Below are 23799 nucleotides of genomic sequence, written 5' to 3'. Positions count from 1 at the left end.
CCTGCTCACGCTCACACACACAAGCACACACAGCACGTAAGGCTGGAGTCAGGATTAATCCTCATTTACATGACCCAAACCTCAATTATACAATTATACCATACTGTATTATTTCAGCGTAGCCAAAAAAAGAGGCAAAATTACCGTAACACTTAAATATAATCCTTGATGAGAAAAAATATGTATTTGGAAATCATTGTTCTATACTAGGGAGCGAGCCATTCAAAGTTTCTTAGTAAACTTGGGATGCAACAATGAATATGATAAAGTGATGATGTCCTACACCATCACAATATTTTGCAAAGCTATGATCATTAATAATGTGGATACTATCAGGTAAGTTGTCGCTGAGTTGCTGGTCCTGCCTGAGATGGAACGTATGTCTTCAGTGTACCATCTCCCAAACAGTGACACTGTTAGGATAGGCTCAGATGATCCATTCTTGTTTACCAAACGCCCATCTTTTAGTACCTAAAGAAAAAGTGGGAAAAGTATAGTCAACTTGATTAGAATATACATTACAAGCAGACTCATGATTTTGAAACCATCCTAGATATCATGGTAGGTAAGGGGGCTAGGGCTGGGGTTGGGGGTTGGGGAACAGGTGGGAAAGATAGGAAACAGCTATTTTATATGTAAGGAAGACTAGAGCCATCCTAGAGGTTCAATAATTGAGTTTAAACAATCAGATGTAACCCTTAATGAAAAGTCAGAAATCATCAGTAGCAAAAATTTATTGAGTCCAATTATATGCAAGATAACCAGGAGCCAGAGGAACACAAATAACACCCTTCCCTCAAGAAGCTTAAAAGTTCTTGGTGAAACTGAGAAGATCCCACATATAAAGAGAGAAATCAGTATATTAGTATATTGCAGAAAGAAACAGGTATGTGCTTAGGAGGTCTGAGAAGGAATAGCTGAACTGCTCTGCTTCCCAAGGTGGGATACAGTCTGCTACAAGGAACAGTTAGGAATTTCTCCCTGGGGCTGTATGATGGAAAACTTTGTGCCAAGTGGAAATCAAGCAGCAAAGGCTCATTCTGAGACAGGAATGTATGTGACAGATCTAGGCAATGTGCTTTCTCACTCCAATTTGGTTAGAACCAGTTGTGTGCTGGAACCAGTGGTGTGTAAGTTCACAACAACAGACTGTTAAATCTCCAGGAACTTTGACAGCTGGTTGTTAAACATGGCTGTTCTTGAAATTGATGGTGGTGAGAATATTTACATCATGATAACTGGCAAATGCCACAAATCGGAGCTTTTCTTTTTCTTCCTCAGAGAGTGGCTTGTTACAATTTACAGCACATCACTAGCTGGAGTTGAAGATTATTGAAGAGGAGACTAAGCCATATGGTCAAAGAGGATGGTAGGGATCGGATTTGTGAAAGCCATGAATGATCAGATCTATCCTGAAGGCAAGAGACTTCTCTGTAAGGGAGTAATGTATGCAAAGTAATGGAACAAGAATAGAAAAAAACACAAATAGACAACAGATAGAACAAGAATTAAAGAAAATGAGTTCATCATCAGTTGTGAGAAGGACAGTTTGGATGGGGAAGAACTTAGAAGGTGAGAAATTAGATACTTAATAACTAGAAGTAGAAAATAACTAAATATCCCCCAAGACGATAATTGTGGTGACACATACACACAAAAACATAGCTCACTGACAAGTCGTCAAACACACAACCTGTTGGTAATTAAATGAACAAATATAAAATGTTAAATGTTCATTGTTTATTAAGTGTTCATTGTTTCTAAATAGTCCCTTGTTTATTAAATTGTTCCTTAAAGAACAAAAATGAAATAAAAGAGGTATATTTCAAATTACATTTGGGTGAAAGTTTGAAACAAGTTAAACACAAATATCTAGTTTTCTTGTGACTTTTCATCAATATAGTAAAATTGTGTCTATTTTGACCTCCTTGGAATTAATTGTTCCACATCAGTGATTGTCCCTTGGGTTCTAGTTAAAACTTAGCATTTTTACTGCTTTCTTGTTACAAATTTTCCTAAAATATACTATATAATTAACTGGCCTTCTATGTTACACACTCAAGATAATTTGACCTTTTTGACTATTCCCTTAAACTAGTAGTTTTAACCCACCAAAATCACCTGTAGGACTATGAAAAATATAGGTCTCATCCTCAGAGATTCTGATTTACTGTATCTACAGTGGGACCTGGCCTCCTACTCCTCCAGTCTGTCTGCACATTGATGTATACTTACATGATGTTTAGTACATGTGGCCTAATTCTGCCAGGCTTTTCCTCCAGTTGTTGATGAACTTGGTTAACTAGGTAAACCTTTTGAGGTAAGTACCTAAAAATACATCCTGATACTTGTATAATGCTTCACTGTTCACAGAGTGCTTTCACATGCATTACCAAATCAGTGAGGAAGATATTCTCCCCATTTTACAGGTAGGAAATTCAGAGGTTAACTGACTTGCACAAACTTACATAACTACTTAGTTGCAGAGGCCACACTTCTGATAATATACCAGAGTTAACCTAAAATGTTAAAGCAAGGTGTTTCCCACAGTTGTGATGGTCAGTAACACTTCATGCTCTTAGCGTAGAACTAAGGATGGGGAAAAGATAGGCAATGAATATGTTGGAATCTCTGCAGAAGTGATCCTCAAAGATAATGTGTAAATATGTGTTGATGGAGAGTCCATCAGTCAAGGAAACTGGGAAAATACTCAGGAAGACATGGTCAGTGTGACTCACGTAAAAAACTTGTCATCTATGGCAGGGGTCCCCAACCCCCAGTTGCAAGCAGAGACTTGAAAAGAACTGGCCTATTGTGTCTTTCCCTATTTATGCTCTTGGACTCCTTAATCTAACATGTGAACAAGACCAGGCTTTCTGGAAGATGAGGGACCACAGAGGGAGAGTGGCCCCAATCATCCCACCTCTCCAAGACTATGCCATCACAAAGCAGCCCGCCCCAGCTAACCCACCTGCTAGTGGCAGATGCATGAATGAGCCCAGCCAAGATCAATCGAGCCTCTTCTAGTCCAGAACAGCCTAGCTACACCCAGTTCACATCACCAACCACAGAATCAGGGCTAAAGAAATGGTTATTGTGTCAAGCCATGAAATGTTGAGGAGTCTGTTACACAGCAAAAGTTAACAGATACAGTTGTCATAGCCTGTTTTATTTGACTTCAGAAAACAGATAAAATGAAGACACTCAAAGTTATCCTACCTCAAATTTTCCAGGTGCCAGATTGATTTTAGTAAGTAGCACTTCAGGGAAAACATACTCCGTTCTAAATGTGCCACTTAGGGAGAACATTTCAAATCTTGTCAGAGCAGTGTCTACTGGCTGTCCACAAGTTGTCAGATTCGTAGATTTACATCTCACCATTGTGCATACCTATGTAGAAGAGATGCAGAAAAAATGCAATGTCTTGCATCTAAGTTACTTGTACTAGAACTGTTGATTCAGTTTATAAACGTAGCAAAGTAAATATTTTCACCATTTGATAAAGGGATTTGGATCATATAATTACCTGCTTTGTTGAAAATGGCAAATGATTAAGAACCAACCCCCACTTCCTGGGTAGCTAGTGGGATTGAAAGAAAGAAGCCAGTTTAAAACTAGATTTGTAATAGGAAAGAATAAATCCACTCCATATTGGGTCCATTTATTTTTATTTAAATCTTTGTAGTCTACTGCTTTTGCTACAAGTTACTCCCTAAAGGCATGCTGCCTATAAGCTTTAAATTATACATAATGAACCATCTCTAAGAATCCTGCCTTTCATGTAATGAGCTAAAATACCTTTGTTTAGCTCACAGGAAACTTCCAGACCAGGCACACCTATGAATGGCTGCAGGAAGGAAAAATAAACACATCCCCTCCAGAGTCTTACTGGAGCTAGGACTTTACCCCCTCCCCATTTAGTGTGAAAGAAGCCTGAATTCTACCTCAGGGAAGATGGTTCTTTGGGACACTAGTCCACCATCTTCTCAGTCCGCTGGCTTTCCAAATAAAGTCACTATTCCTTGTCCCATCAACTCATCTCTCAATGTATTGGTCTGTCATACAGCAAGCAGTACAAGCTTGGACTTGGTAACAGATATAAACCATTAGTCTGGCATGTCAGATGATGGCATTTGGCCCAAGAAAGTAGAGGTATTTGGGCAACAGGAATACAAAAGCCAAAAGGATGATTAAAATTTTGACCATCTCTTTTTTTTTTCTTCATATCCGTTTCCTTAGGAGAAGGCAGTGAGGCACAGAGTAAAATAAGAAAAAACAAATGCATAGCCAACATAATACAAAAAGTTTAAAAAATTTGTCACTGGAAAGGCATGAAATGATCAGGATATTTGGTTACAAGAGAAGTTAAAATAAAAGTGATATCCCTACTTATTGTTGGTTTTAAAAGTTAACACAAGACTTTATATTCAGATGTGTCAGCAAAGCTGCTTAAAGAAGGCTTCTTGAAGTTCACTTCAATATGTAAACTAGTTTCATTAGTCAAATAGAAAATCAGCATCGTCAGGCTAATGTATTCTTTTAATGTGCTCAAAGCAAGCAATCAATGATACTTAGCCCCCTTGCAAATATCACATGATTAATCCCAAAGTGTGTGTGTGTTTGTGTGTGTGTGTGTGTGTGTGTGTGTGAGACACTGGCAATGCATGCAGTCGTGCCAAGGAAAAGCATTTGGTTCCCTGGGACAAATATGAAAACTTAACCCTGGAATTTACTGACATCCAAACATTCCCTTTCTCTCGAGCTTAGATTACCTGCCAATACTCTCTTCTCCTTCGGCCATGAAGTCCAGCAAAAGCTCCTAGAACATACACTTCATTCTCCTCTTTTCCTAACATTCTGTAGCTTAAATGACAGCACAGCTCTTTTTGACAGACTGTAAGGTTTCCTGCATTTTCAAAGAGTTCTGTGAAGTTGAACTCATCCCGGGAAATAAAGCCCCTAAAGGAGTTTTTCTGTCCTGGGAATGGTTTGATGGTGGTGGCGTAGGCACTCCAATTCACAGCTGGTGGGTAGGTCAGAGAGTTTCGGGGATACGAATCCACCTCTGCAAAGAGGATCTTTCCCAACTCTGTTTCCATATCATAATGATATACTTTGGGAGAGTGTGGTGCATAGATACCACTGCCTGTGAATGGAAGACAAGTCTTTTAAAAACAAAAAGCAAACCCAACACCACCAGTTTCCCCATCAGAATTGAGCAAGTGGTCATGTCACAAGATTAGTCACAATGAGAAAGCACGAGGCACCGAACATCTAAGTATAATACTTCTCCTATTCTCTACTGGAAGAGATTAAACTACGTGATCAGTGGTCTCATTTCAAATAAACTTTGAATATAATTTACTAGCATTATAGAAAATTAAGCCAAATATTAAAATCGTTGTACTCAGGCATTCCTGAGAGGTAGGGAAGTTAATACAAAATTCCCTCCTGTTCTCCATTGTGGTGGTTTTCAAATATGTTCCAAAATTCTTCAAAACTCCTTTCTCCAATGGGTGGATCTAATTCCCTTCACTTTGAGTGTGGGCTTGACTTAGTGACATACTCCTAATCAATAGAACATGGTAGAAATAATGGTTCGTGACTAGTCATTAATGGCAATGCAGCTTTCCTCTTTCTCTCTCTTTCTCTGTCTCTCTCTCTCTCTCTCTCCCTCTCTCTCTCTCCCCCTTTCTCTCATTACTTGCTCTGGAGGAAGCCAGCTGCCATGTCATAAGGATACATCACACAGCCCTATGGAGAGGCCCATGTGCAAGAAATGAAGGTCTCCTCTCAACACCCACTGAGAAAGAGAGGAACCCTACCGATAGCCATACGAGTGAGCCATCCTGGAAGCAGACCTGCCAGCCCCAATCAAGCCTTCAGATGACTTTTAGCCCAGCCAACAGTTTAATGTAACCTGAAGAGATGGCCTGAGCCAGGACCACCCAGTTAAGCTACTCCCAAATTCCTGACCAACACAAATTGTAAGATAATAAATGTTTATTTTTTTAAGCCACTTTCACTTTTTACTTTTAAAGCAATTTGTTATACAGCAACAAGTCAATAACACACTACTCTGCCTTGCCAGTTATAGAGCATATCTTGTTTAGTTCCCTGCCTTGCCCCCTACTATCTCGTGGCCTTTGGCAAGTTACTTGCATTTTTGTGTGTCTCAGTTTTCTAATCTGCAAAGTTGGAATGATAGTACTCAGCGCATACGTAGAGTTGTTGTGAGGATAGATGAAATAATACACATAAAAGTCTTAACACAGCCATAGCTGTTATAATCAAGCAGTAGCTTTTCTTTTCTTCTTCCTCTTTTTTTTTTTTTTAAGTGAAAGAATACAAACATAGTAAGAAGTCCCAACAAAGAACCAAAAAATTACAACAGGTCATATCTGAGGCACAAGTTTCTCTGCATTTAGAAATATAATCTGCAAACCACATCTGGTCATGAATTACCTGTCATTTTTAGGCTGACATTATGTGTGTTGGCCACAAGAAGATTAACTCTCATTCCCATTGCCCAAGCTGAATGAAATTCAATAGCTGTCAAAAAGGGCAAAACATTCATCCAAGCTGTGGGAAACAATATGGTGTCCACGTGGAAATCTTTCACCAGGGTCACAGCAGGATCATGGAAGAGAATATCAAAGCATGTGAAAATGCCAAACTTTCCAAAGGAGGTGTTGAAAGTCACCAACTCCGGCTTTTCGGGGACATCAAACTGAGGCTCAGAGTAGAGGTTGTACTATAACAAACACACAGGATAAAACCAGGAAAGGCTTGTTTATTGAAGAGGTGACACATGAAAACTCTCCAAGTTAGTAATTTTGAGATTTGACAATGCTCAATAGCAGGAAATCTATAGAAGGTGAATAACTCTGGTGACTGGAAGTTAATTTCCAAAGAAAAATACGGAGAAATATAGTCTCTCTCACTCCCTCTCTCCCTCTCTCTCTCTCTCTATCTTTCCCTCTCTTTCTCTCTCTCTCCCTCCCTCTCTCTCCTTAACTCCCTCCCTCTCTCAATCAGGAGCCAAATACCTCCCCATAAATCCTAAACACTATGTGCTTCTTGAAAGCTGAAGACATACATCATTTTTCTTTGAGTCCCTGATACCTCGAAATATAATAGATGCACAATAAATATCTATTAATCAGATGAGGGAGGCCCTCTCCCTCTTTACAGTGTCTCATCCAAAGTAATTTCAGGGACTCTTACCCAGCTTTCAAAATTGTTGTTAAAAATAAATGTTTTATTTCATTCTCTCTGATTCCCTCCAAGTAAACTTGAGAAATAAACCTAGTCTAATTTAATAATCAGGGTCAACAGCTTAATAAAATGATTTGCAAAGTAGGAAAGACTAAGGGTTGGGAGCCAGACTATTAAAACTTCTCTCTAAATTTATTTTCTAACTAAAAAAAATTTTTAATTGAAACTTACTAGCATTTTAAGAATTGATTGACAAAAGTACTCTTATCAGATCCATATGTCAGAGAGCATGGGTCACAAACTGTTCCGAGGTACCCTGATGGAAGAATGAGAGCTTCTCACTTTAGGATGACCCAGGTCCTCATTAGCTGTCCACATCCAGTGCACTGTGCCATCCTGCCATTTACTGGGCCTCGATAAATGGATTGACCAACTATGCTACCAGTTTAACTAGGTCAACACTTCCAACAGAATGGAAGAGTAGCTGCAAAGAAAGAGCCTTTAAAAATGATACTCACAATGCAAACACAGTCTCGGAAACAAGGAAAATGGAAGTACTGACATTTCTATTTCCAGTCTGAGACACATTTTTGAGGAGAACACAGAAGTTTAATTACATATAAAAACAAGTTGTGAAACCCACAAGTTTATGAAGAAAACTTTTTGAAAGTTTTGTGTTTTATTTATAAACACACAAATAAACACACAAATAAATATAAATATATACATATTTTTAAAGTATTTATTTATTTATTTATGGCTGTGTTGGGTCTTCGTTTCTGTGCGAGGGCTTTCTCTAGTTGTGGTAAGTGGGGGCCACTCTTCATCGCGGTGCGCGGGCCTCTCACTATTGCGGCCCCTCTTGTTGCGGAGCACAGGCTCCAGACGCGCAGGCTCAGTAATTGTGGCTCACGGGCCCAGCTGCTCCGCGGCACGTGGGATCTTCCCAGACCAGGGCTCGAACCTGTGTCCCCTGCATTGGCAGGCAGATTCTCAACCACTGCGCCACCAGGGAAGCCCATTATATAAATATATTTTGAGGACTCATGTTAAAATTTTTTTCCATATAGAGGTATATGATCAAAAACATTTGAAAGTCATTGGCTCAATATCACTCCTCTTGAGTAATATTTATTTTTCCCTAGGACTTCCAGGAGATAATTTCTCCAGTCAGAAGATTTTGAAGCCACAATTAAGATGCTTAGAAAAAATATGGGAGAGGAAAAGGGACATTCACACTGACCTGCACATCCCATAACCATTTAAAAGGTCAGCCTCTCTCCCAGTCCAATTTAGTATAAAATTATCACTTCAGGTTATTTTACTCTTTCAATTCAGATTTTAAAGTAAAAATTTTATGATTTGACCTTAAATCAATAAGAGGATAATTAAATTAACTGGTATAGAAACTGAAAAGAGAAAGATCATTTTTGTGACTTGATAGAAAGCAGGGAAATTAACTTCTGTGCAACTGATTCATACAATGTGAAAACATCTTTTATCATTTCAAAATTAAATGGGATCCAGACTACAGTCATCTCAGTATCTTTTATATCAATATTAAAATTACTTGTTTTATATATGCTTTATCTCAATCCTGGACTATTACCAAACCTTTCTTACAGGTCTCTGCCTACAATTTTTTCCACATTTCTAAAGTGTCATTTTCTTTATTGTTCGCTTTAAAAAAACTCTTGGTAATATTGTGTTATAAGAGAATGAAGCTCTAACTCTTATACACAGCATCCACCCCCCTCATAGCAGGCTCCATATTACACACCCACCCCCTCTTACCTTATGGTAACGTGCCACCAGCTTTCCCTTTGCATCATACACCACGTTGGTGTTGTATTGATAATGGCCATTAGGAGGACACGTGGAGTCACAGGAATTACATGGCTTTTTGTCCCCAATATTTGCCAAGACATAGATAGAGTTGTTCTTGGCCAGGCAGCTGAGTCTTGCTTGTACTGGTGTATGACCAAATCTAAATCCAATTTTAATTAAGACATTTCAGTAAGTCAGACAGAGAAAGACAAATACTGTATGATACAGCTTATATGTGGAATTTTAAAAAGTCAAACTTGTAGAAACAGAAGATAGAATGGTGGTTACTAGGGGCTGGATTGTGGGGAACTGGGGAGATGCAGTTTAAGGGTACAAACTTGCAACTAATAGATAAATAAGTCCTGGAGACTGAATGCATAACATAGCATTTATAGTCAACAATCCTGTATGATAAACTCCAAAGTTGCTATGAAACTAGATCTTAATTGTTCTCCTACAAAAAAGAAATGATAATTATGTAACATGATAGAGATTATATGTAGAAGTCACAAATTATGCCTAACCTTGATGACTTTTTTTCCACATTGTATCTATTGCTCCAGCAATTTATTATTCACTCTCCTGCATCAACAGTTGTCATCTCTCTACTAGATCATTCCATCAGCATGCAAATATGCTCTAGTACCTCTCATCTTTAAACAAAATAAAATAAGAACCTCTCTTGACCCCCATGCCCCTCTACTTTATGCTCCATTCCTTAGGTCCATCTTACAACAAAACTCCCTGGAAGAGCTGGCCATTTTGCTATCCTCAGCCCATCTTCTCCCGTTCTCTTTAGAAGCGCTCAGATCAGCTTTCATCGCTATCATCCCACCCGACAACTCTCACTAATGCTGATGATGACATCCACATGATGTCATCATCATGTGGCATCTTGTGATCTTGTGCTACTTACCTGCAGCAGTTGACACAGTTACTTACACCCTCCTCCCGGAAACACTTCACCTTGCTTATTGGACCCCACGCTCTCATTCTCCTACTCACTGGGTGCTTTTCTCCATCTCCTTTTCTGGTTCCTCCTCATCTGCACTGAGTCTAAACACTGTAGTTTCCTATAGCTCAAGCATTAGATCTCTTCTCTAACTCACTCCATAGATGAACTCATCACGGTGTTAAAAATTTTTTTCTCCCTCTTAGCGGTAAGTTTCTTTTCTTTTTATAAAGGAAGTTTATTCTTTTATTATTTCCAAAAATAATCCAGCTCCTAAAGTCTTGAAGTTTAAGATGTATTTGGGAATTTGTTTCTTGGTAGTTGAATAGCCAAATGACGTTTCCTCCTGGTGTGAGGGCGGAGGTAGGGGTCTCAGTTTGTTAGTGGTGGTAATCCGAAACGCAGACGTATTATCTGGGTAGTGCAGGAATAGAACACCACTGGAACTCCCCTGGAAATGGTAGTGCTGTGAGCCATTAGACCAAGGCCAGCTCTGAGTGCCCTGACGTTTGGAAGCCCATACTCTCAAGATACCAAGATAACTGACAAATAAATAGCAGACTACAACAGAAGGGACATTATTCTTACCTTTGTGACTTTCTTTTTAGCTGTAACTCTGTGGCCTTATGTTATGCAAAGCGGTCTATAATTCTTATCTTTGGAGATGAAAGGAATATGAACAGAAATGTTTGCAGGGCTTGTAGAAAATTTGACTACTGTGTCTTTACAATGAATTGAATAACTTTATATGATGAAGCTAACTTTCCTACTATAGAAATACTTTTAAAAAGTTTATGTTTAAGGACATAAAAATGTGCTTGACAGTGAGTGCCTAGAACTGTGCCACTAAAGAAGGGAAATCTTATCTAAGAAGGTACATTTCTGTACCAGAGTTGTGTTGTAACCATCCTTTGGGCCCTCTGCTGGAAAAGTAGAATCAAGTCTCAAATAATGTCTTTTAAATTATATCCTATAGTATTACAGATGTAGGACAGTACTGTATCATACCTCTGTGAATGTAAGATATCTTGTACCTGCTTTATGATACATAGTAGTGACCATGCTTTATCAGATCTATTTATAATGATGTTATTCTAGAATGTTTTCTTTCCAGATGATGATTGAGAAGCTAATAAAGAAAATGGTGCCAGGTACCACAACAGTAACAGAACTTTGCTGTTTTCTGAGGTTTTGTTTTTTACCTTTTTTTTTTAATAGAGTGTGCTATATGTCTCTATAATTTTGTTCAGATGACTGCAGAACCTGGAAAAGCTGTTGCTGCTATTGATGCATAAAATACTGCTCTTGGTCTTTTTATATAAATAATAAATCTATATATATATACATATATATGTATATACATAAAATTGGAATTTTTGGAAACTTTAGCTGTGCTGTCAACTTTGGAAAAAGTATCCCAGTTGTACTGTGTTGGGTTGGCACTGTACAGAAATTAACAGCTATATTGGTCTAGAAACGTTAAAACATAATTCTTTCCATTTGTACAGGGTGACACACTGTATTAAATATGTAAGGTCTTATCTACATGGGTTTGATTACAGAAACTAACAAAGTATTCTCTAAATAAAAATAAAAATACAAAAATTAAAATGTGCTTGAAAGGGGCTTCCCTGGTGGCGCAGTGGTTGAGAATCTGCCTGCCAATGCAGGGGACACGGGTTCGAGCCCTGGTCTGGGAAGATCCCACATGCCGCGGAGCAACTAGGCCCGTGAGCCACAACTACTGAGCCTGCGCGTCTGGAGCCTGTGTTCCGCAACAAGAGAGGCCACGATAGTGAGAGGCCCGCGCACCGCGATGAGGAGTGGCCCCCGCTTGCCACAACTAGAGAAAACCCTCGCACAGAAACGAAGACCCAACATAGCAATCAATCAATCAATAAATAAATCTTAAAAAAAAAAAGAATGTGCTTGAAAGGTCTCTATTTTTACCCCGAATAAAGAATATGTAGAGTGCTTTTTAATTTTTGTGGTTTCATCTGTGAATAGGTAACTCTTTGAGACATTTCTGCTTCCACTGAGGACCAAGATTCTTTGCTCTTTGACATTACTGACCAATGTGGAGTTGGCAATATACTTATTGATAAGTTATCGACTTTACTTGAGAATAGTCACACTAAATGTGAAAGGGACAGAGTGAGAGCCATGTCAGGGTATCTTTTTTAAACTAAATGTGATTATCAATATTTAAAAATGCAACTTTACTATTCTTGCATAGATGATAGATATTGTGTTTTATTTCCTAAAGCTTAATAGGTTTGAACATGGAGTTTATTTATAGAACGCAAATAAGAGGAAATTTATAAAAGTGAGTGTCTGAATAGAATAATGATAAACTTATCCATCCTATAAACTACATTACTACATTAGTTTCATTAAGAGCAATGTGATTTGAAAAAAAAGGTCTGTATTGGGCTTCCCTGGTGGCACAGTGGTTAAGAATCCGCCTGCCAATGCAGGGGCACGGGTTTGAGCTTTGGTCCAGGAAGATCCCACATGCCGCGGAGCAACTAAGCCCGTGTGCCACAACTACTGAGCCCGGGTGCCACAACTACTGAAGCCTGTGCGCCTAGAGCCCGTGCTCCGCAGCAAGAGAAGCCATCGCAGTGAGAAGCTCGCGCACCGCAATGAAGAGTAGCGCCCGCTCGCTGCAACCAGAGAAAGCCCACGTGCAGCAACAAAGACCCAACGCAGCCAAAAATAAATAAATTAAATCGATAAATTTATATTAAAAAAAAAAAAAGGCCTGTATGTGAGAAGATTACTGTGGACCTAGATTTACTTAGGAGATATTTATAGATGGTTCCTCATTTGAGCTGCCACTGCTAAGGCACATCCCCAACCTTACCAATGAGAATCTAGTAAGATTCACCTTTGATTTTTACAGCACAATTATGTGTTTTGGAGCTTACATTTAACAGGCAGTCTGAATTCAAACCTCAGACGCTTCTTTATCATGACTGCACCTCCTGCTTCCTTACTGTAGCTCTTTATACGTTTGCTGGTTACATGGGTGAATGAGTGAGTGAATGAATGAAAAGGGATGGATTGATAGTTACTCTTATCCAGGTTAGTAAATCTGATTTAAAAATTTTTTCTCCCTGACTTTCTCCCTCCAACCCTGACCTTGTCTTTCATGCCAGACTCGAATATGCAACTGCCAAGGTTATATCTCCACTTGGATATCTGTTAAATCACAGCTCAAACTTCAGATGCACAAAACTGATTTCCTGAGTTCCATCCCAGACTTTCTATTCCTTCAGTGCTCCTGTAACCGAGAGGACCCTATGGGACCTTCCCAGGACAGACTCCCCCCATCCTCCATGTCCTCTACCTGCCTCTTTCTTTGTGGAAAAGCTTTAGTCTCCCAGGCCTCCCCTGAGTCACAAAAAACTGGCTCAAGAATTAATGATTGGAAGAATGTAAACACATAGTAACAAAAAAAAAGCAGTTGGGCCGGGAGAACTGGTAACAATTTAAATAATAGATTAGCCATACAGCAGAGTCACAGACTCTTTAGTTCCTCCCCAAAGAACATAAATAACAGAGACTGATACACATTCCTCAATTGTTTTGCAGATACTAAGATCCCCACCAGATGGAAGACGCTAACTGCATGATGACCATGAGCACATAACCCCCAGACTGGCTGGAGCCTGAGGAGAGATGATGTTAACCGCTGTGACATCACCCTGTTACCTCACCATCAACCAATCAGAGAATTGTGCAAGAGCTGATCACACACCCTGCCACTCTCTCCCTCACCTTGCCTTTAAAAACCCTTCCCTAAAATCCAGCAGGGAGTTTCAGTCTTTTGAGCATTAGCTGCCTGTATGCCTTGCTTGGCCCTGCACTTTCCTTCACCACAGTCCAGTGTCAGTAGATAGGCTTTACTGTGCCTGGACAAGTGGACCCAAGTTTGGTTCAGTATCACTCCCTATGTCTGTAAATGGCAATTCCACGCCTACAACTGCTCAGGCCATACACTTGGGAGTTACTCTTTGTTTGTTTGTTTTCTTTTGTTTTCTGGTCGTGCCGAGTGGCCTATGGGATCTTGGTTCCCTGACCAGGGATTGAACCTGCGGCCCCTTCAGTGGAAGCACGGAGTCCTAACCACTGGACCGCCAGGGAAGTCCCATTAGCAGTAATCTTTTGATGTTGGGCTACCTTGTTTGTTTTTTCCTTTGGGGGCGTTGCAAAAACTCATATATCTTGGCTCCTCCCTTATCTCTTTGGAACTGTCCGAAGAGGTATCTGAGGGGCTGTATCCCAGGCTAAAGTCCTTGGTAAAGCCCCAAAGAAAACATAATTGTCAACTATTAGGTTGTGCTTTTTTTTTTCAGTCAGCATCCCTATTCTTATCTCCAAATGGCATTCTATATAATAAATGAGTTTGTTTACATCTATCTTCTCCCACTAGAATATTCATAAGCCACAGGGAGGGCAAAGACTTTGTTTGAATAAGTACTATATCTCCTATTCTTAAAATAGTATCTGGCACACAGTAGATGCTCAATAAGTAATAGTTAAATGAATTAAATGTAACTGTATTGGGTGACAATGCAAGCCCATTTTCTGTCAAAATTTCTTTTTTCTAGTGTAGAGCTATGAAAGAGGTATTTACTAACCATATGGAGTAGACCTCTCCCCCAACCTTCACCAGTTTCCATAGCTACTGTGATATTTGACTAGTCCATAAATTTGCAACATATGTTGTTTTTAACAGGAAGTCCATCTTACAATCCTACTGTGAGATGAAAACAAATGCGTTGTCCCCCTTCTCAAAACTTCTAGGCAGAAAGACTGTCCAGGGCTTCCCTGGTGGCGCAGTGGTTGAGAATCTTCCTGCCAATGCAGGGGACACGGGTTCAAGCCCTGGTCTGGGAAGATCCCACATGCCGCGGAGCGGCTAGGCCCGTGAGCCACAACTACTGAGCCTGCGCGTCTGGAGCCTGTGCTCCACAACAAGAGAGGCCGCGACAGTGAGGCCCGCACACCGCGATGAAGAGTAGTCCCCGCTCGTCGCAACTAGAGAAAGCCCTCGCACAGAAACAAAGACCCAACACAGCCAAAAATAAATAAATAAATTTATTAAAAAAAAAAAAGAAAGACTGTCCAGCTATTGCCCCTCTTCTTCCACAAAAGTGTTTCTTACAAACATCATAGGAAGCATCAGCTCAGAACAGGAATGATTGGCAAGTGGAGCGGTTGACTGTCATGTAACCCGATATTCTCCTCGTTGTGAGGTTCGTCTCTTTAGAGCTGAGAAAAGCCGTTCTCTGATAACCCTTATATAAAATTTACACTAACCAGGAGTGTCTCAAAAAGCGTGGTATCTATAATCCTCCAGCAAGAACACGGCAAAGGGATGTTTAATAAACTGAATTTGAGGTACAAGAGTGAGAGAAAGTGCAAGAGGGTGAGAGATGGTGAGAGGATTTGAGAGTTGAGAAAGAACGAGTGTGAAAGAGTGAGGGACTTTTTACTGCCAGTATAGAAGTGTGCAATCCATGCCTCAATAATTCAAGCCTTAGTAGATAGTAGGAGTTATATATTAAATATACACACATATATTAAATATTTTATATTAGAAAGTTTCTAGATTACTTTTTCCCAGGAAAATTACCTTTATGAGCCTAGGAAAATGCAGTTTCAAAACATAAAGTCTCACTAGAAAGTAGATAGTGAGGTCTTTCTGCCTGGGAAACAGATTCTAGAGCAGAGAGACTATGAATTGAAATATAGTACCTTCAATAGAGACCTTGGAATATTTTCCAAACACAACCCCGTGTCCACTTCAGAAATTAATTTTCATGAGAAATTAATATTCATGAGATCGTGTTCCCCTTAGTTTCTAATCCCAGTAATAAATATTTTTATATTTCTCCAAATATAATAAAGATACTAGATTATAAATAATTGTTAAATGGCATCTAGGTACAATTTAAAAAATCTAATGAATGCCAATATATATATATATATATAAAACAATAACATACACCACATACATGATCATTCAGGATTTATCATTTTGCTGCAGTGAACGTGTACATTTTAGAGAACCACAGCACTTTTGTACAAACAACTAGGATAACTCAAATACCTGTGTGGGTCTTGACATGGAATCCAATTCACCAGAGGATCTGGAATATCCTCCAGATAAGGGAAAATGGCTTCCCTGGTAAATATGCATCCGTAAATTGCATCTTCTGGAGTCACAATGATCTGAGCACCCTGTTTAAAACAAGTTAAATCACAATTATTTCTCTATGTATGTAGACAATTCAACACTTGAACCTTCACCAGCTCTCATGCGCCTCATCAATTATGATTAGCAGAAATAAAAGAATACCTGTTCAGCAGCCTGCTTAATTGCTCTCTCCAGAATATCTATATTCTTGTTCATGAGGAACAAGGCATCATCCTGAGAAACACGTGTTTCTGTGTGATTTGGCAATATGACTGCATGTTCATATACTGCAGCTTTGAAAGTATCCAAAGCACTGACATGCAGAATAATTAGGGCCAAAACTGCCACGGAGGTTTGAAAAGAGGAAGTGATCATGATCAAGGTCTAGTGAGTTCTGCAAGTGAAAGTAACATTCATGTAGTATTTATAAAGGAAGGAACATTTAGGTAACATGACTGCCAGCTCTTATTTTACAATCTCATGAATATTATGCCTGATCATTTTGGAGGAAAAAAATTTCAGTTCCATGAATACAATCAAAAAGTATTACAAGGATTGTACATGTACTATTGATAAGATTTAATGTCAAATTTCAAAAAGACAAAATTCAAATATAGTACAATTGTACCCTTTTATTAATAGAAAGAAAATAGTAACTAAATTAACTCTCATGTGAAAAACCATAATACAACAAATCTCATTTATTAAATTATGAAAACTAGATAATAATTTTTTTCTGTTCTGTTGACAGATCTACGTCATGTTTATTTTTAGAAGAGAAGAAAAAATTAAAATATTTACTACTAGGAAAATGCAATACAGGGCAATATTGGGGACTAAATTCACCCAAGTCAACACTCTGACTTACCTATTAAAGACTCTGAACTTGCACTCCATAAAAACAAGATTTTGTGTCCAGTTTGCTCACTGCTGCATCCTTAGTACCCAAAGCACTGGTCCTCCAGGTGCTGGCCCCTGGTGTTTGGCCAGAGGAGAAATCAAGAACTTCTGCTAAGGGGGCCCTAGCCCTCTGGGGACTAAGCCTCCTTCCTCCCCCACTCCTTTCCTCCCCATCCCTCTCTCCTTCCTTCCTTCCTTCTTTCCTTTCTTCCCTCCTTCCCCCCTTCCTTCCTTTCTTTGGAGATAGATGGAAGGGAAGGGAAGCATCTCACTCAGGCTGGTGATTATAAAGATCATCTCTATTATAACCCAGATAAGATGTAATTTTCATTTTTGTTAGAGGCAAATAACCACATAAATGAGCTTTTAAAAAAAACGCATATGTTATGTGACCTCTGATAACCTCCTAGGACATCCATATTCTCCCTTCCCCAGTCCCAATCCTATCACACCAGAGTTTAGTGGGGTTTTTCGGTTTTTGATTTTGTTTTTTAATCTGAGTCTCTTCATTCAAATACTTTTAGATGACATAGAAGAGTAGAAACAAATGAATAAAATTCTTTTATGTTTTCCCTCATACTGAGATAAAAGTCTTGATATAGGTGAGGTCTAAGGGCTATAAACGAGGTCTGCTCATATTTTCTGCTTTGAATAGAAATTTTTAGTAAAGAAATAACTTCTTACCTCTATAGAATAGAAAACTGAAAATAATTTCTAGATAAATGGTCAAGCCTTTTAGTGGATAATGTGAAGGGAACGAGATTTTTATAATCTATTTTTATATGGTAGATTATGAGTGCCTTTAGAGTCTACAGAGCATGTAACGCAAATGCCCACACTTTACAGGACAGGCCTCTGAGGCATAGAGAGGCAGAGTGACTTAGAGCAGGGCGTAGGACTTTTCGCTCCTGATTCCAGAATCTTCCCCGATACCCAAGACATCATGCACGAGTCTGTACTCTGGTTTAATGTCTGCATCCAAGTGTCTGGACACTCACTTGCATCTTTTTTTTAAATTTATTTTTTGCTGCATTGGGTCTTCGTTGCTGCACACTGGCTTTCTCTAGTTGTGGAGAGGGGGAGCTACTCTTCGTTGCTGTGTGCGGGCTTCTCATTGCGGTGGCTCCTCTTGTTGCGTAGCGCGGGCTCTAGGCGCACGGGCTCAGTAGCTGTGGCTCGCGGGCTCTAGAGCGCAGGCTCAGTAGTTGTGGCGCACGGGCTTAGTTGCTCTGTGGCATGTGGGATCTTCCCGGACCAGGGCTCGAACCTGTGTTCCCTGCACTGGCAGGAGGATTCTTAACCACTGCGCCACCAAGGAAGTCCCTCACTTGCATCTTTTAAGGAACCCCATTCAGAATGACCACCTTAGGAAGACCACAGATAAATCTAAATACTGAGTGAGTACTTGATGTAATTGAGAACTGTAAGCTCTTTCATTTCTACAAGTATCAATATAATTTGGATCATGATCTACTTCTTTGTGATTTAATCTCACCAATTAGTAGTACTTCATTATCTCTTTTGCTTGTAAGTAGTTAGGTAAGCTGGTGAAAATAAGCTAACACCTTTACTTTTGGAGGGTAAGAACAGAAACAATCATATCTGTCTTTCGCATCTCAGTGTCCCCAAATTTCCTGGACGTTTTTCTCTCTTTGTGGCTATAAACAAGAGAAATAGTGTCTTGTTTATTCGGGTTTTTTGGCTGGAGGGCGAAAGGGGAAATGGTTTCTGATGCGAAGTCAAGGTGAGTCAGCTCCTTTTTTTCTCTGCAGCATTTCAAAATTGTCTCATAAAAACTGAGAATCTGAGTAACAAAGACAATGGCATGGAAGAGTCAGAAGCTAGTAAATGAAACAACAATTTAAATATGGAAAAGACATAAAGAAAAAAGTGAATAATTTTTACATACATTTGTCATAGAAGCAGCTGATATTGTTTTAAATCTTCAGAGGTAAAAGACTAAATTCAGGACATAGAACTTTAAGAGTTTACATTTTCATGCTCATAAAGGTGGTTGATTAAGTAAGGCTTAATTAACTTCTTTAACTCTGTTATAAAATAGTGTTACCTGGCCACAGGGTACATTGATTAAGTATTAGTCACTGCTAATAGGACCTATTTACTAATTTACCAATTTGTGATTAATGGAATTGATTACAAGGGTGAAAAGTTCCAATCAATTCAAAATTATATGGTCAAAGGGCCACTATAAAAAAAATAGACATAGTTCAAATGTTTGTTTCTAACTGGGAATCTGATCATCTCTTAAAATAGTATTCAACTGGACTTGGTTTTCTGGCTGTAATAAGTAAGAAGAGTAGAAGTGTCGTTTCTGCTTTGCACTCCACTTCTCTGAAACTCTATTTCTCACCTAAAAGTTTAGGTAATCATACCTACTCTATCACCTTCACAAAGTTATTCTGAGAGTCAAAGACATATGAAAGTCCTCTGCAAGATTATGATGGGATGACAATAATTAACAAAAAGGGGAGACAATTTAGTAATGTAATGATCCTGACTCCATAATTCATCGTTAGGTCCACAGAGCTATTATTGTTTGGCTGGACAAATCTGGTCTATCTGGGGCACTGTGCTGAGGATGGGATGGGGAACACAGCACCTGGGCACTTACTCCTTGATCATGCCCAGCTGGGCCTGGCAGACGTACATCCTCGGCGTGGCGAAGGCATCGTAAGAGCACCAAGGCCCCAGAAAGGCAAGGGGTGGTTCCTGGCTCTGATTCAGGCCTCAGGACTTCCTGGTCTGGCCCCTCTCCCAGGTGTGAAATGACATTAACAAAGAGTTGGAAATAACATGTACAGTCACTGATGGCGTTTCCTCATAAGCAGCAAGGATGACATCAAAAAATAAGTAAGCAAAAGAGAAAAACCAGGCCCTACTTTTAAAACTATTTTCTCTTGATACTGTATACCAAAAGAAGGATGATACTGTACCCCTCCCCCCCCGAAAAGTACTTGGTGGTAAAGAACAATGTTTCTGTCCCTGTCCCCATCGGAGACTTGCATTGGTCTTTAGCAAGCCTGTCTGAGTCAGTGTTTGAGAAAGGAAATGGCTGCTTGAGCAGAACCAGCCTGAACTTTAACCATCTTTTGGGGCCATATCCCAGCCCAGGTGAGGTGCTCCTCCAGCTCTGGTGTTCAGCTCTGGTGTTCAGATTGGTGATCAGCTCTTCAGACAGTTCATGCAACTCAAGCCAAGAGAGAATCTGAGAGAGTAATGATTCATCACAACCTGCTGCTCCCAAAATGGGTGGAAAGGGTTGTGCCATAGGAAGTTGCTAGTCGCCACCTGTTTCTGACCTGCGGCAACAGTGACTTCATGTGGTTCAAACTACCCTTCCGCTTTCTGCTCTTAGACTGGCAGTCTGCTCCCACATTGTCTGAAGGTCCCCACTTCCTCAAAAGAAAAATAGTAACAAGCTCTCTTCTTGATGATTTCACTTGCAAATCCTTTATTTTGTTCTGATCCAACTCTGCCAAAGTTCATCGACTTCACCAACAGGAACTTCTGAAATATCTGTTAGTTGGTGTCATAAACTGAACGTTTGCGTCCACCCCACCAACAAATTCATATATTGAAATCACATCCCCAGTGTGATGGTGTTAGCAGGTGAAGCCCTTGAGAGGTGATTAGATCCTCAGGGTGAAGCCCTCTTGAATGCGATTCCTGCCCTTATAAAGGAGACCCCAGAGAGCCACCTGCCCCTTCCACCATGTGAGGACACAGGACCACCATCTATGAACCATGAACTGGGTCCTACCAGACCTGAATCTGCCAACACCTTGTTCTTGGACTTCTCAACCTCCAGAACTGTGAGAAAGAAATTTCTGTGGTTTTTAAGCCACCCAGTTGATGGTATTCGGTTGTAGCAGCCTGAACTAAGATGATATTGGGTGATGGTTAGGGGTATGGACCCTGTAGCCAGAATGCCTGGGTTTGAAACACTTCCTATCTGTGTGGCCATGAGCAAGTTATATGCCCTCTCAGGGCTGCAGTTTCCCTCACCTGCAAGATGGTGATAAAATGTGCTGAATAGTTTTGGCTGTTATTATTATCTCATGCCCACAAGATGGAGGCCCATTGTGAGGGCAATGCCCAGTGCAGTGTTGACCCACGTCTTTAAATCTCTCTGGTCAGATGCTCACCTGTTCTTGGCCACTAACTCACTAAAAGAATGTCAATTAGTTCACATTCTCTATTTTCTCATTGTTCTGTCGCTTTCCGCAAAGTCGTTCATGTTTCCTGTCTTCTATGTCAATCTGACCTGAATGGCTTCGCCAGGGATTATTAACCTAAAGTCCATTTCTATGAGCTCATCTGGACGGCTTTTCCTGCAGCAGTCCCACAGATTCGCCCTCTGATCAATAGCTCTCCCTATTTCACACATCATTCTATTTTTTTAAACCTCACACACACACACACACACAAAACTTACCAAGAAACTGGGTTACTTCTGCGTTGCTGTTGGGAAGATTGTGAAATGATACAGCCACTCTGGAAACCAGCTTGGGAATTTCTATATGAGCTGCTTCTTCAGTTTCTTATAAGCTGGGCCATTAACCAAAGTGGCTATATTCAAAGACAGAGAAGAAAAGCCGAAGTCTGCGTTTGTCTGCTTTGACCACCCAGAATCCAAACCTTATGCTTTGCTAAATGGAATTTGTTCATATGGAAGATCAATTAATGTGCAGCATCTGTTTGGGAGTTCTTGCTCTTCTGAATCAACTAACCAAAGTCCTGAGAGCTGCATTAAGACACATTCACCAGGTACAGGAATGAAAAAGTGTGGGCAGATCTTCCTTTCTTAGGCAGCTTTTTTTTTCCAATTAATAATGCTGTTTTACCTCAAGAATATTTTTTCTTTCAGAGAGTTTTCAGTGACATGCGTGAAACGAAATCCTGCAGCTTCCTTACTACCAGATGGCAGTGCCACTTAATGCACATCCCTGTCCTCACACCATTCGTGTTCCAGATCTAGAGGTTGGACCCAGCTCTTAGGAGGTAACTCTGATCTTTATCAGATAAGTAAATAAAAGAGGCAAAAGCAAACCAGTAATAGCAAGAGAAAACAACAGAGGAAATGAATATAGCCATTCATTTCACTTAAGTTCTGAAAGTGAAAAGTATTAGTGTGATGTTTGCAAAAAATTAATAAACATAAATCTCAATAAAGTTGGGAGACCACAGAGGAAGCTCTCACACCCTGCGAGGATAGCAGAGCCCACCAGGGAAAAGAAAAATTCATCTTCTTTCCCGGCAAGAACTCAACCAACGAAACACCATGGGCTGTTTGTTTACCAGAGCCCTCCCAACTTCCTTTTTCCATCTATAAAAGTGTTCTCCTTCCCTTGCTGTGTGGACACTTGTGCATGGCTCATTATGGCTACAAACCCAGAATTGCAATTCTCTATTGATTCTAAATAAACCCATCTTTATTGAAGAAATATCTGGCTATTTGTTTCAGGTCAATATGTTCAAATGAAATATATACCTACACTGGTTTTAATTCTCAAAAGAAAAAAAAAAACCCTATTCATATTCCTCCAACAACTGATTTCATGGCTGTCATTTTTTTTTTTTTTTGGCCTCAATGGGCGGCATGTGGGATCTTAGTTCCCCGACCAGGGATCGAACTGGTGCCCCTGCAGTGGAAGCGCAGAGTCTTCACCAGTGGACAGCCAGGAAAGTCCCTCATGGCTGTCATTTCTGAAACATATAATAATGTGACTTAACTGATTTGGTATTCAAATTTATCTTAAATGACAAAAACTTAAAAATGGTAATAATGTACTGCTTTTTGTACTTGTGCTACTGTTGACCATGATCAACCAGAAATGCATTTGGCTTATTTTAGTACTGCTGATGCAATTGCACTAAACTATAAACCAGAAGTTATTACTGAACATCATGCTTTCTCAGATTGTCACCTATAAATAAACTGGGATTCGAAGTGGAGCTGTGGATTTTCTGAAAGAAACTAGTGCAAATATTTTAAGAGTTGCAAGTTGTTCCTAATGAAAAACTGAATAAGTAGGCTTTTGTTTCATTTGTTAATACTTTGGATAACATTTTATTTTTTCTGTCTTAAGTATGTTGTTTCTTACTCTCCTGCGTGTTTATTTCACAAATTGAGGACATATGACAGTGAGACCAAAGGAAAGCTAACTATCATAGTCTTTGGATCATTCCCTTTTGCTATGATCGTATATAAATAAAAGATATCGGTTTTACTTCTCACTTATTAATTGTACTTACTGAAAATTAGTTGGCTATGTCAGTATTTATTACCCACCTCTTTTGCCAGCTAGATATGAGAAGGTATGTTTAACATATTTAAATCTTGATAACTTAATAAACAATAGAATATTGCATTGATGTATGATATTTAATAGTTATTGTCCAAAATCAAATTTCCTATGTAAAATATATGGGTTATTTGGGGAAAAAAAACTAATCATACAATTACCATACAACTCAGCAGTTGTATTCTTGGGCATTTATCCCAGAGAAATGAAGACATCTTCACACAAAAACCTGTACATGAATGTTCATAGCACCTTTATTTGTTTTACCCACAAACTGAAAACAATCCAGATGTACTTCAATGGATGAATAACCAAGCTGTATGTCCATACCATGGAATACTACTCAGTAAGAAATGAACTATGGACAC

At 39.5% G+C, this 23799-nt stretch overlaps 1 protein-coding gene and 1 pseudogene across 1 annotated transcript; one reads left to right on the top strand and one right to left on the bottom strand.

Moving 5' to 3' along the window:
- Positions 1–279: 279 nt before the first annotated feature.
- On the bottom strand, positions 280–16580 carry LOC133102076 (pantetheine hydrolase VNN2-like). The gene is made up of 5 exons (XM_061207019.1): positions 16368–16580; positions 16119–16249; positions 9013–9205; positions 3220–3390; positions 280–471 (listed from the first exon to the last, which is right to left on the bottom strand). Exons 1-5 carry the CDS (start codon positions 16578–16580, stop codon positions 280–282), a joined length of 900 nt encoding a protein of 299 aa, XP_061063002.1.
- A 5066-nt stretch (positions 16581–21646) lies between these two features.
- Positions 21647–22256, top strand: LOC133102198 (splicing regulator RBM11-like; annotated as a pseudogene).
- Positions 22257–23799: the final 1543 nt, after the last annotated feature.

The sequence above is a fragment of the Eubalaena glacialis genome, chromosome 12, assembly GCF_028564815.1.
Source record: "Eubalaena glacialis isolate mEubGla1 chromosome 12, mEubGla1.1.hap2.+ XY, whole genome shotgun sequence".
In the NCBI taxonomy this organism is placed as follows: domain Eukaryota; kingdom Metazoa; phylum Chordata; class Mammalia; order Artiodactyla; family Balaenidae; genus Eubalaena; species Eubalaena glacialis.
The sequence above is the reverse complement of the archived record's forward strand: the minus strand, read 5'-3'. Positions and strand labels throughout refer to the sequence as shown.

Excerpts from the sequence above, each read along its gene's own strand:
- LOC133102076 (XM_061207019.1), bottom strand. The coding sequence starts at position 16,580 with ATGATCACTTCCTCTTTTCAAACCTCCGTGGCAGTTTTGGCCCTAATT. Across the intron at positions 9,206-16,118 it reads CCATGTCAAGACCCACACAG|ATTTGGTCATACACCAGTAC; the intron begins GTATTTGAGTTA and ends AATTGGATTTAG. Across the intron at positions 472-3,219 it reads TGGCACCTGGAAAATTTGAG|GTACTAAAAGATGGGCGTTT; the intron begins GTAGGATAACTT and ends CTTTTTCTTTAG.